Source organism: Sapajus apella, unplaced genomic scaffold (genome assembly GCF_009761245.1).
Source record: "Sapajus apella isolate SASKATOON/1434 unplaced genomic scaffold, GSC_monkey_1.0 scaffold153, whole genome shotgun sequence".
NCBI classification, from domain to species: domain Eukaryota; kingdom Metazoa; phylum Chordata; class Mammalia; order Primates; family Cebidae; genus Sapajus; species Sapajus apella.
Window position 1 is genome coordinate 1444100 of NW_022437093.1, and position 12437 is coordinate 1456536.

The 12437-nt window shown below is 40.9% G+C and overlaps 1 protein-coding gene and 1 pseudogene across 1 annotated transcript in view; both read right to left on the reverse strand.

Moving 5' to 3' along the window:
• EFCAB3 (EF-hand calcium binding domain 3) overlaps window positions 1-12437 on the reverse strand; it is a 118211-nt gene that overhangs the window by 17873 nt on the left and 87901 nt on the right. The window contains exons 28-30 of the mRNA XM_032265934.1: window positions 9251-9394; window positions 7931-8002; window positions 6080-6200 (exon numbers count right to left, since the gene is read on the reverse strand). Coding sequence (XP_032121825.1) covers window positions 6080-6200; window positions 7931-8002; window positions 9251-9394 — 337 coding nt within the window. The remainder of the gene's footprint in view (window positions 1-6079; window positions 6201-7930; window positions 8003-9250; window positions 9395-12437) is intronic.
• Window positions 3704-5715, reverse strand: LOC116541677 (annotated as a pseudogene).

Sequence of the window (12437 nt, forward strand, 5' to 3'; positions counted from 1 at the left end):
AAGGGGTGTGGTCTTACTGACACCATCTGGCCTCCAGAACTGGGAGAGAATAATTTTTTAAGCCACAGAGTTTGTGGTAATTTTATTTATTTATTTATTTTAGAGATGGGGCTCTTGCTATGTTGCCCAGGCTGGAGTGCACTGGCTATTCACAGGCATAATTCTGCTGCTGATCAGCACGAGGTTTTTTTTTTTTTTTTTTTTTTTTTTTTTTGTGGTGGAGTTTTTTTCTTATGGCCCAGACTGGAGTGCAGTGGTGCAATCTCAGCTAACTGCAACCTCCACCTCCCAGGTTCAAGTGGTTCTCCTGCCTCAGCCTCCCAAGTAGTTGGGATTACAGGTGCTCACCACCATGCCCAGCTAATTTTTTGTAATTTTAGTAGAGACAGGGTTTCGCCATGTTAGGCAGGCTGGTCTTAACTTAAACTCTTGACCTCAGGTGATCCGCTCCCCTCGGCTTCCCAAAGTGCTGGGATTATAAGTATGAGCCACAGCGCCTGGCTAGCACCAGAGTTTTAACCTGCTTTGTTTCTGACCTAGGCTGGTTCACCACTCCTTAGGCATCCTGGTGGTCCCCTGTTCCCGGGAGGTCACCATATTGATGCCAAACTTAGTGTAGAAACCTGTTTGGCACAGTGCACTACAGCCCAGAACCCTTGGGATGAAGGGATCCTCCTGCCTCAGCCTCGTATGTAGCTGGAACTACAGGCCTGCACCACTGTGCTTTGTTATGGTAATTTTTTATGACAGCCCTAGGAAACTGACTCACAAAGGGAGAAACTGTTTTAGGCAAATACCAGGAGGTGAGAGAGCATGCAGTATTTGAGGACACGAATTAAATGTAATCTGGGGTGTGAAAGGGGAGGTTATAAGAGATGGGGGCTGGGCACAGCTGCTCTTGCCTGTAATCTCAGCACTCTTTGGAGGCTGAAGGGGTGGATCACTTGAGGTCAGGAGTTCAAGACCAGCTTGAGAAATGTGGTGAAACCTTGTCTTTACAAAAAAATACACTTGTAGTCCCAGCTACTTGGGGAAGCTGAGGTGAGAGGATTGTTTGAGTCTGAGATAGAGGCTGCAGTGAGCCTTGATCACTACACTCCAGCACTCTAGCCTGGGAGATAAGAGCAAGACTCTGTTGAGAAAGAGAAAGAGATATATGAGACTGGAGGTTAAGCAAAGGGTATATTATGAAGGACCTTTAAAATGCCATATTAAGTTAGAACTTTTTCATAGGCAACATGAGAGGTCACTATAGGCCTTTTAGAAGGTAAGTGATACGATGATATGAATAGATTTGTGCCTGGCATTAGGTCACTTAAATATTTTCTAATAGATTGAGTTATAATCTGGCTGTAGTATGGAAAATGGATAGAGATGGCAAAAATGGAGGCAGAGTGACAAGGCAGTATACTGCAGTAAGTCCAAGAATATAGTGACTGACTTACTCTAGGGTAGTTTCTATGGGGATAGAGAGAAGTGCATGGCTTACATGTTGAGGAGGTAGGTTAGACAGGGCTTAGTGATTTGGTTGGATGTAGGGAGTGAGAGAGCGGTGACAACTGAGGGTCATGCTGTGCCTTTGTCTCAGACAGGTGTGTAAACACACTGAGATGGCAAAGCCATGCACTGAGATCTGAAACTCAAGTGGAAGAACTAGTAGAAGTATGCGTGGACAAAGAGATAAATTAAGTTTTGACCTTTTTGGTTTGAGGTGGCTGTGGATTTCCAAATGGAGATGCCCAGTAGGCAGATGGAAACCCTAGAGGGAAGGTCTGGGTTGGAGATCCAGTGTGATCTCTGTGCCTCATTCTCCTTGCCTGTATGCAAATGGAGGCATTAGGATCTACCTCATAGGTTTGATTTGGGGGTTAAATGGAGGTCATTCAGCCAAAAATTACTGCGTTCCTGGTGTATACCAAGCATTTTCCTATAATAGACACTGGGAATGCAGTAGTAAATAAAACACACAAAAAATAATTCTTGTTCTCATGGAGCTTACATTCTAGCATGAGAATACAGAAAAGAACAAAATAAATAAGTAAATTTTATTATATATTAAAAGGTGATAAATTATATGAAGAAAAATAAAGCAGAGAAGTGGGGACAGGGAGTGGTAGGAGGCTTGCAGTTTTAAACAGGGTGGTCAGAGAAGGCCTTGCTGAGATGACATTTGAACAAAGACCCAAAGGTGGTGACAGTGAATCGAGCGAGTCATGGCCTATTCAGGGGAAAAGTAACCATATAGAGGGAAAAGCAAGTGCAAAGGTCTTGAGGTGGGAATGTGTTTGATGTATTTGAGGAAGAGAAAAGAGGCCAGCATGGGTACCAGAGCAGAGTAACAGAGACAAAATCAAAGAGGTCAAAGGGAAATGCAGAGCACATAGAGGCTTGCATTGTATTTCAAGCAATATGTCATTGTAAAGGTTTTGGCTTGGGGCCAGGCTGTGGCCCATGCCTGTAATCCTAGCACTTTGAGAGGCCAAGGTGAGCACATCTCTTGAGCTCAGGAGTTTGAGTCTGGCCTGGGCAACATAGTGAAAACCTGTCTCCATAAAAAATAGAAAAATTAGTAAGGTGTGGTGGTGTACACCTGTAATCCAAGATATTTGGGAGGCTGAGGTGGGAGGATCACTTAAGCCTGGGAGGTTGAGGCTTCAACGAACCATCATGATGCCACTGTAAGACCCTGTCTCAAAAAAGAAAAAAAAAAAAGAGTTTGGCTTTTACCCTGAGGGAAATGGGAGGGTTCTGAAGGTTTTGAGCTGAGGAGTGATAATGATCTGCAGTGTTTGGAAGACTCATTTGGTGCTGTAGGAGTCAAGGAGTCAGCTAGGCACAGGGAGTGTTGTGAATAGACTGTCCAGCAGGGGAGCAGCAGTCAAAAGGTGCAAGCAGGGAGACCAGTTATTAGCCAGGGAAAAACTAATGTATGTAAAGTGCTGTTCCGAGCTTTGCACTTAATACACGTTTAATACATGGTATCAACTATGTGAATACCTATCAAATTCTACCATTAATGAAATCAAGACCTCCTTTCTCAGGAAACTAAGTGAATTATCTCTGCCACTTTTTTGACAATTATTTAACGTATTTTGAATTATGTTACTTCTGTATATTTATTTAAATACATATTTCTGACTTTTCTCTCCATTTATGATGTGTGTGTGTGTGTATACATATATAATTATTATTTTTTCTTTCTTTCGAGACAGGGTCTCACTTTGTTACCCAGGCTGGAGTGTGGTGAGGTGACCATAGTTCACTGTAGGCTTGACCACCAGGCTCAAGCAATCACCCTGCTTTAGCCTTCCAAGTAGCAGAGACAACAGGTGTGTGCCACCATGGTGGCTAATTATTGCATGTAAAAATTTATCACTACCGTTTTTTTTTCTTTTTTTTGAGACTAAGTCTCGCTGTCAGCCAGGCTGGAGTGCAGTGGTGCAATCTCAGCTCACTGCAACCTCCACCTCCCAGATTCAAGTGATTCTCATGCCTCAGCCTCCTGAGTAGCTGAGATTACAGGTGCCTGCCACCACACCTGGCTACTTTTTTTTATTTTTAGTAGAGATGGGGTTTCACCATGTTAGCTAGGCTAGTCTCAAACTCTTGGCCTCAAGCAATCCACCGGCCTTGGCCTCCCAAAGTGTTGGGATTACAGATATGAGCCACCACACCCGGCCCATCACTACAGTGTTTTCACTATTAAAGTCTATGATCTTGGTCTTTCCTTTGTGCCTTTGTATAGGGCCAAAAGAGAGAGATTGGCTACTTTGATAACCTTAAAACAAACTCCGGGAATATCACCAACAGCCTGACCTTTTTAACCAAATCCAGCAACAAGAACTTCATTGTTTTTCTCAATAAAGTTCAAGCAACCACCATTGGGTACAAAGGCTGTGATTTTTCTTGCCATTCTTGATCAGCTGGACGCTGGCATACTTCCTGACGGCAGAATTTGGCTGCTTGGCTTCAACCCCTACTTTTTCCAGCATAATTACTTTTGTGTGAGAAGTACCTCTAAAAGAACCGTTGGCCTTCAGGGTTGTATCCAAATGGGCTTCTTGTACTGTTTATCATGCCACTTCTGGTCTCGTCAGTGACTATGGAGCTTCCTAGCAGCAGGAAGTCCATGACACTTGCCAATCCTGCAGGTGTCATGGGCCTGAGTGAAAGAGCTAACTTTTGTAGAGACTGAGTTTCACCAGGTTGCCCAGGCTTGTCTCAAACTCATGGGCTCAAATGATCCGTGCACTTCAGTCTCTCAAAGTGTCTCCATTTATATGTTAAATATTATGTCTTAAACATTTTTAATCTCCTTAGGAACCAGGCAATAACAAGATGACCAGTTAAATAATAACAAGATAACCAGATAAATAACAGCCATGCCACAGTATCAATAAAATCACCAACATCAGCAAACATTTCCTGAGTACTTACTGAGTGCGAGAGGCAATATAAGGAGATAGGTAAGAGAGCATGAGTTCTGGAATCAGACTGTGCTAAAATACTGGTACCAGTCCCTCTTGGGCAAGTTATTTAACTGACCTGTGCCGAAGTTTTTTCATCTGTAAAATGGGAGTGATGATAGTATATATTCATTAGGGAGGTGAGGATTAAATTAGATAATATATATATATTCTTGTTTAAAAAAATCTATTTAATTTTATTTTTTAAGAGAAAGATCTCACTCTGTTGCCCAGGTTGGAGTGCAGTGGCACAATCACAGCTCCCTGTAACCTCAAATTCCTGGGCTCAAATGAGCTTCTTGAATAGCTGGGACTACAGGCATTCACAATCATACCTAGTTAATTTAAAAATTTTTTAATTTTGTAGAGATGAGGGTCTTGCTATGTTGCTCAGGCTGGACTGAAGCTTCTGGCCTTAAGTGATCCTCCCACCTCATCCCTCTGAGTAGCTGAGATTACAGCTGCGAGTCATGGTGCCTGGCTACAATGTTTATTTAAATGAAGCTCCAATTTTCAAGATAATATGAGTATGCTTAGTCTAGTTGCTTCCACATAATAATAACAGCTAACATTTATTGAGCTCTTATAATGTGCTAAGCATTTCACATGTATTATTATACATTAGCCCCACAATTGCCCAATCAGGTAGGTATTATTATTAACATTCTCTCTTTATAGATGAGGAAACTGAGGCTGAGAAGTTAAACAATGTATCAAATTGTGTACTAACAGCAGGCTTTACTAAGTGTCTTTGAATTGGAATGAAAAATAGAATTTTGTGCATCCTTTGTTGTACATCTGACAGAGAGATAGGAGAGTATAAAGAGACTACCTACTGAGGGGCAGAAGAATATTTTTACATTGTTGGTGGTACTCTGTACTCTTAAGCCTCTCTAAGTGGGAGACTGGAATGCTTTGAAAGAATAAGAGTTAAAAAGACTGATAATGGCAACATTTGTTTAATTTCTATAATACAACGATAAAAATAAATTGAGGTGATTTACTTTTAGTGATACTGGAATAAATAACACACATGGGTATGTTAAATACATAACATACATGGGTGTGTGTTATGTATTTAAAGGATGATAATTAAAGGTTTAAAGGATGAGAATGTTTCCTCAATCCTTTATTCTCATGTCTAATTCTGGCTCTGCTCTAGTCCAAAGGCTACTTTGGGAGGTCTGAATTTGCTGTACCTTATCTCCAAGTCAGAGATTTTTTTGAGAGCCTCTGGTAGTTTTAGCATGAACAAGAGTCTTATATTTCAAACGGATTTCTAAGCCCACCCAAAATTATTCCTGGAAAAGTCTTGTTCTGCTGGGATTCTTTGGCCTGAGATAGAGGCGGCTGAAATTCCTTGGTTGTCTTAGGTCCTTCGTGGGGACCTGACATGGTCTGAGGTCAGCCTTGCAGTTTTAGAGCTGGGCAGGACTGTGGAGATGAGGGAATCAGGTCTCATGTTGTAGCACACAGGCATTTGCCCAGATACCTTCTCTTTAGTTTTGGACCAGACCCTGTGGAGGTGGATGTTAGTAAGAGGTGACTGCCATGTTAATATCTTTATAGAGACCTCTGAGAAGGCTGTTTTTGCTCCTTTCCTTCTCACTTACCTTACTATTTCTATTATAGACTTTCTGGGCAGGGCTGAAGTCTCTACAAGCTTTGACAGGATTTCAAACAATAGGATCCCTGGGTTGCCAGCTAAATCCAAACAGTTCTCCTTTTCTGGAACTATGGAGGGAAAACAAAAGAGAGATTTAAAAATACCTTCTGAAGTAAGAAATTGACCACCTCTTTACTGATTATTTACAGTAATATCAAGTCAGGAACTAGAGGCACAGTAAAACATTAAAAGTCTGTTCTATTTGGTAGAAGGGCCACTTTGGTTACTGAGCAGACAGAATAAAATGGAATGTTAAAAAATACGTCTAGTTCTGGCCGGGCGCGGTGGCTCAAGCCTGTAATCCCAGCACTGTGGGAGGCCGAGGCGGGTGGATCACGAGGTCAAGAGATTGAGACCATCCTGGTCAACATGGTGAAACCTCGTCTCTACTAAAAATACAAAAAATTAGCTGGGCGTGATAGCGCGCGTCTGTAGTCCCAGCTACTCAGGAGGCTGAGGCAGGAGAATTGCCTGAACCCAGGAGGCAGAGGTTGCGGTGAGCGGAGATCGCGCCATTGCACTCCAGCCTGGGTAACAAGAGCGAAACTCCGTCTCAAAAAAAAAAAAAAATACTTCTAGTTCAATAACTTCTAAGTAAATGTAGTAATATTTTTAATACAAACATGAATTTTATGATAAGGATTACTGTCTGGTTCTAGGCAAAGATTCTAGGCAAACTCCCATTACTATAGTACTACTTATAAGAAATAACTTTTCTTTATCCTAAGAATAGTTCATAGCTTATAAATGAATATATTTTCAAAACTGTATGTAGTATTTGGAATCTGAAATGTATTTATCCTAGAAAACATGAATAGTGGTTAGCTTTTCCAAGGCAGCTTGTTAAACTCATAAACAAGCCATGAGAGGACTAATGACAATATTTCAACTACACCTACATGTCATTTATAATCTTAGGGGGAAAATAACAGAAAAATTTGACACGGTTAGTGGAAGTAAGTAATGCTTTAATTAGTGTTCTCTAACCTCTGGCAGACTCTCCAGCCCAAGGACTGAAGGTAGAGGCTTCATCAGTGTGAGGAAGGTATTTTTTCAAGAACACCATACTATCAACACCCTAGATTTACATAAGAGAGTGCATTTTTCTTTTTCTGAAAAAATGTTTGATTTTTTTTAAATGAAAGGAATGCCTCCCAAAGTAGTGAATATACCTGGTAAAGAATTCAGACACTATAAAAGGTAGCCAGGCCGGGCGCGGTGGCTCACGCCTGTAATCCCAGCACTTTGGGAGGCCGAGGCGGGTGGATCACGAGGTCAAGAGCTCGAGACCATCCTGGTCAACATGGTGAAACCCCGTCTCTACTAAAAATACAAAAATTAGCTGGGCATGGTGAGCGCCTATAGTTCCAGCTACTCAGGAGGCTGAGGCAGGAGAATTGCCTGAACCCAGAAGGCGGAGGTTGCGGTGAGCCGAGATCGCGCCATTGCACTCCAGCCTGGGTAAAAAAAAAGAGAAACCCCCGTTCAAACAAAAAAGAAGGAAATAACAGGTAGCCAAATTTTTCTACACCAGTCACTCCCTCAGTGTTCTCACTGGAGACCAAAGGGCAGCGTCTTCTGCAGAAGGTGTTTGGACAGTGCAAGTGCCTGCTTGATGGAGTTAACACTGTACCAATTTGTTTAGCAAATACGGTTCTGGAAAAGCAGTACAAAAGTAACTCACATCCAAGGCTACACCTTCCTGACCTGTCCGCCGACTGGAAGCCTGTGAATGATGTTTGCTGTGTAGTGAGTTGTAGCTGCCCAACTGCCTTCTGTTCATAACGTCTCTACTCACCCACTGCCTTGAGGAAGCGATTCTTATCTGTTAGCACCTTGATAAAGTCTGAGAAGTTCACCTTCCCATCTCCTGCAACAAAAATCTGAGACTCAGGACAAGGATAAAATGTATTTTAATTATTAGAGTATATCTTAAATATAAAAATTAAAATACTCTGGATGATTTAATATTTAAAACCAGAGCATTTGAGGGCTTGAAATATGCTCAGGTGAGCCCTGGTCTTCTTGAAGTGGTCTTAGCACCGTTACGTGAGTCCTCCACAGCCCACGGAAGCAATGGTGGCTGTAAACATCCAGCCAGGAGGACCCAGCCACTGCAGTCTGTCCAGCTGCTCCTTTCTCAGAGACTGGCCATGTTTGCAAGGAATCCATCCTCTCTTCCCATGCTATAGCCCCCTTATTATTCCTATTATAACATACCCCCAAGCTGTACCTCATTTCCTCTAAAATTGAAGGATGATGAGTATTATTAGAGGGGTATGTGTGTGTTTCTGTGAAATAATAGAAAATTTTGACACAGTTAGTGACACGTGAAACTGATGTTGATTGAATGGGGCACTGGCATTTGGGTAGAGAGAGGTGAGAGGAGACAGGATGCTGAATATATTTTTCACACAGCATATCAGCTTGGGCTACTAATAATCAGGTAAGTATATGCACTAAAAATATTATATGTATGCTTTAAAAATAACAACAAAAGTGCTGTGGCATTTAAAATTCAATATAGGTGGGACTTGATGGAAAAATAAAGATTTGCTCTGTTTTGATTCAAACAGAAACAAAGGGCTTGACTTCTCTTGGTAACATGTCATTATTAACATTGTTAATGCCTTTGTATCTGTTATTTCAGGGCACCCTCCACGTACAGCTTCCATGTACATCAGGAGAGGAAACCTGAATTTGATAATGAAATCAGGCAATCACTCTTGGCTTCCACACAGCATTTTTCAAATAGTTCATTTTCAAGCATTAATTTGATTTCACAACTTGTACGCATACCTCACTGATGTCCTGAAAGGGACACACACACACACACACACACACACACACACACACGTGGGTGTCTCTTGAAGAATATATATGTGTGTGTATACACAGATATATATATGTGTGTATACACAGATCTATATATAATATACACATATGTGTATATTTGTATGTAGCATTCAAATGTATAGTCTACAAACATAATATACATATATATTTGGAGGGGCAAGTAAATAAGGTTTGTTTCTCATGTTTATACAGTCATTAGAAGAAAATCATGTTTTCACAAATATCTTTTATGGGAAAAACAATGAGAAGCCAAAGGACTCACGATCAATATCAGCACATTTCAATTCATTATAGACATCATGCTTGGTTAGACTCATTCCCAGCTTAGCTACAGTGCACATCAGTCCATGGAAATCAATACAGCCAGTTTTGTCCTTGTTGAAGAAGTTGTAGGCATCTTGGAAAGCTGGGGAAATAGAATTAAGTTATTCAGGACAGTTATTCAAGAAGAAGTACATACACTAATGGGACTAGGACAGGCAATACAGTTGATTGGAGATCATGTTCTAAAAAGAGGATTGAGAGAAAAATGAGTGCTTAATAGATAAAAATAACATTTCTTATAGAGGACCGTATCCTACCATGGAACTTGAACTGGAATGAACTAATTGTTGAAAAACCAAGTGTTGGTAGGTAAGCTGGCCTTCCAAAGATATCCACACCCTAATCCCTTAAACCTGTGAATAAGCTGTCTTACATGGCAAAAGGGACATTGGACATGTAATTAAGATAGACTATTCTAGGCTCAATTTAATTACATGATCCCTTATATAGCTAGAAGCCAGAGAGATGTGGCAGAAATCAGAGAGGTTTAGAGCATGACAAAGACCTGACCTACCACTGCTGGCTTATCAGCCAGGAACTTCTCTACCTGTTAAAGAGGCTGAGAAGCTCCTGGCTGATAAATGGCAAGAAAACTGGAATGTCAGCCCTACAAGAGAAAAGAACAGAATTCTGCCAAAAATCTGAGTGAGACTGGAAGCAGATTCTCCTCTGGAGCCCCTAAATGGGAGGCCAGTCTGGCCAACATTTTAATTTCAGTCCTATAAAACACAGAGAAGAGAAATCAACTGTGCTCACCTGGACTTCTGACCTATAGAACTGCGAGATAATAAATTTGTGTTGTTTTAAACTGTTAAATTTGTGGCAATTTATTACAGCAGCAATAGTAAAATAATTTGTCAAATTGGACCCAAATTATATACATGTGTGTGTATGTTTTGTATGGATCCAAAGTTTTTCAAAGAAACAGTCAAGGTGCTAACTGGAGCCAAAATTAGATATGTCTTTTCTAAAATTAGTGAATGAGGAAATAAACCTGGAACAAAATATATCTGAAGTGACACCCGAATAAAACTTATTTCATATCACATTCAAGTCTCAGCATCTCTATGTATAAGAGTGAATAATCCTACAGAGATAATGATACCTGCTCTATAAGTGTGTAATGTAAAAAGATAACATCTTTCTCCTTGATAAAAGGTAGGCTTCTCTAGGGCTGGAACCAAACTGTCTCTGACTTGTTTCTGTTTTCTCCCATTATCTCTTGTATGTTAATAGGCAGTCGACAAATATTGATTGCATGCTTTCCATGGACCAGGTGTTGCTCCAAGTGCTTAGGATATATTAGTGCACTAAATAGACAAAGATCTGTGCCTTCATATAAATGTAATAAATAGGTAAATTAGATGCCATTTTAGAAGGTGGTATGTGCTATAGAAAAAAGAAAAAGTAATTCTGTGTGGATGATTAGGAAGAAGAGAAACAGAATTCCTCCAAACTCCCATCCCCATGTCTGCTTTCTGACCAGCACCTGAACCTGCACAGTGTGCCTTTCTCTCCGTGCTGCAAAGAAACTGGGTGCTCTCACCTAGAGCCAATCCCTCTCTTGCGGATTGGAACTCATCCCCTCTCTCATATTTAAATTCTCTCATTTTAGGTAAATTCTCAAAGAATTTACCTAAAAAAAGGGTCCCCTCTTAGGTAAGGGAAATACCATTTTTTAATTTTCTATTATATCAATCCTATAGGCTATTTCTCCCTTAAAAAGTACATTGTGACCTCATTTCCCCCTCCAGTTATTGCTACCTCTGCCATTTGTCTCTTCTTCTATTAAAAACTTAGTCATTTATTTCTATCATTGTGGACTCATGGATGTTTATTATATACTTTGGGTTATAATCCAATTCTACATTACTAATTTTTATTGCTCAAATAGAAAAAGTTGATGGAAGACAGGGCATATGGCTACAGATGCTGGTAAGGAGGTAGAAATGAAGGTGAGAGTTTAGGGAAATTCTGTTCCGATTGCTTCAGTTTTCCTCAGGAAAGCAAAGAGACCAATGACAGTGAGGATGGGAGATGCTGGGGATTTTGAAGTGTTCAATAACTATTTGTAGAATGAACAAATTAACCTCTCACAGGAAAGTTGTGAGGATTAAGTGCTGTAATGAACACATTTTCTAGGTTCCATATTTGATGTTTTGCTATCTGGGGCCTTGCTGGTCCTGGAGGGACTGCTCCTCTCAGGGCTGGTCAATTCCTACAGATAGTAACTACTAGCTTGTGAGTGTGCCTTTCCTCTGCAAATCATCCAATTCCATAGACCATATTCCAGAGACCATATCCTCAGCCACCTGCCTTCTCCACCTCTTACAGTCAGAGTCACTATTTTCCCTGCCCTAGTCATCCCAGGGCTAGGTACCAGACAACAAGAGGTAGCCCTTACATGCCAGAGCCCACTCTGGAAACTAGCTAACCCCATACCTGTTTACCCTGCCTTGTTCATTCCTTTTTGCAGAAAACACAATAGAGGTTCTTGTCCACATGCTGCCCCTGCCCACCTGCTGTCCGACCCTGGTGCCTCCTCTTGTGGCCCTACCTGGTTGGCAAGCTATGCCCTGTTTCTAGGGATCTGTGAGTATGAATACTTCCTTGATGACCATCATTTTTGTGTCTGCATGTTTCACCATATCTGACTGAAACAGATCCCTTAGAATGAATACCAAAGTATCTTAAGGCACTTTATAAACCTTAAAGGTCTATAAAACTATAAGCTGTTATTATTAAGGCATTTAGCTCAGTTTTATAATGAAAAATGCCAATCTGATCATGGCAATCTTTTGTGTTTTCCAAACTGGAATTCCCAGCAATAAAGGTTGATTGATTGCAGAATGAACCAATTAACCTCTTGTAGGAAAGTTGTGAGGATTAAGCACTGCAAAGAACACATTTTTCAGTTTCCATATTTGATGTTTTGATATCTGGAGCCTTGCTGGCCCTGGAGGGACTGCCCCTTTCAGGGCTGGTCAAGGTTGATTGATTCTTTGATTCATTTCTGTCTTTTGGGTCAATTTCTCAATTTAGGGGAGTAAAGCATCAGCCTCTCGGGAAACCAGACACAACTGAAACACAGCCACATTTGACTTAATTGAGTTTTTCTAGCGCAT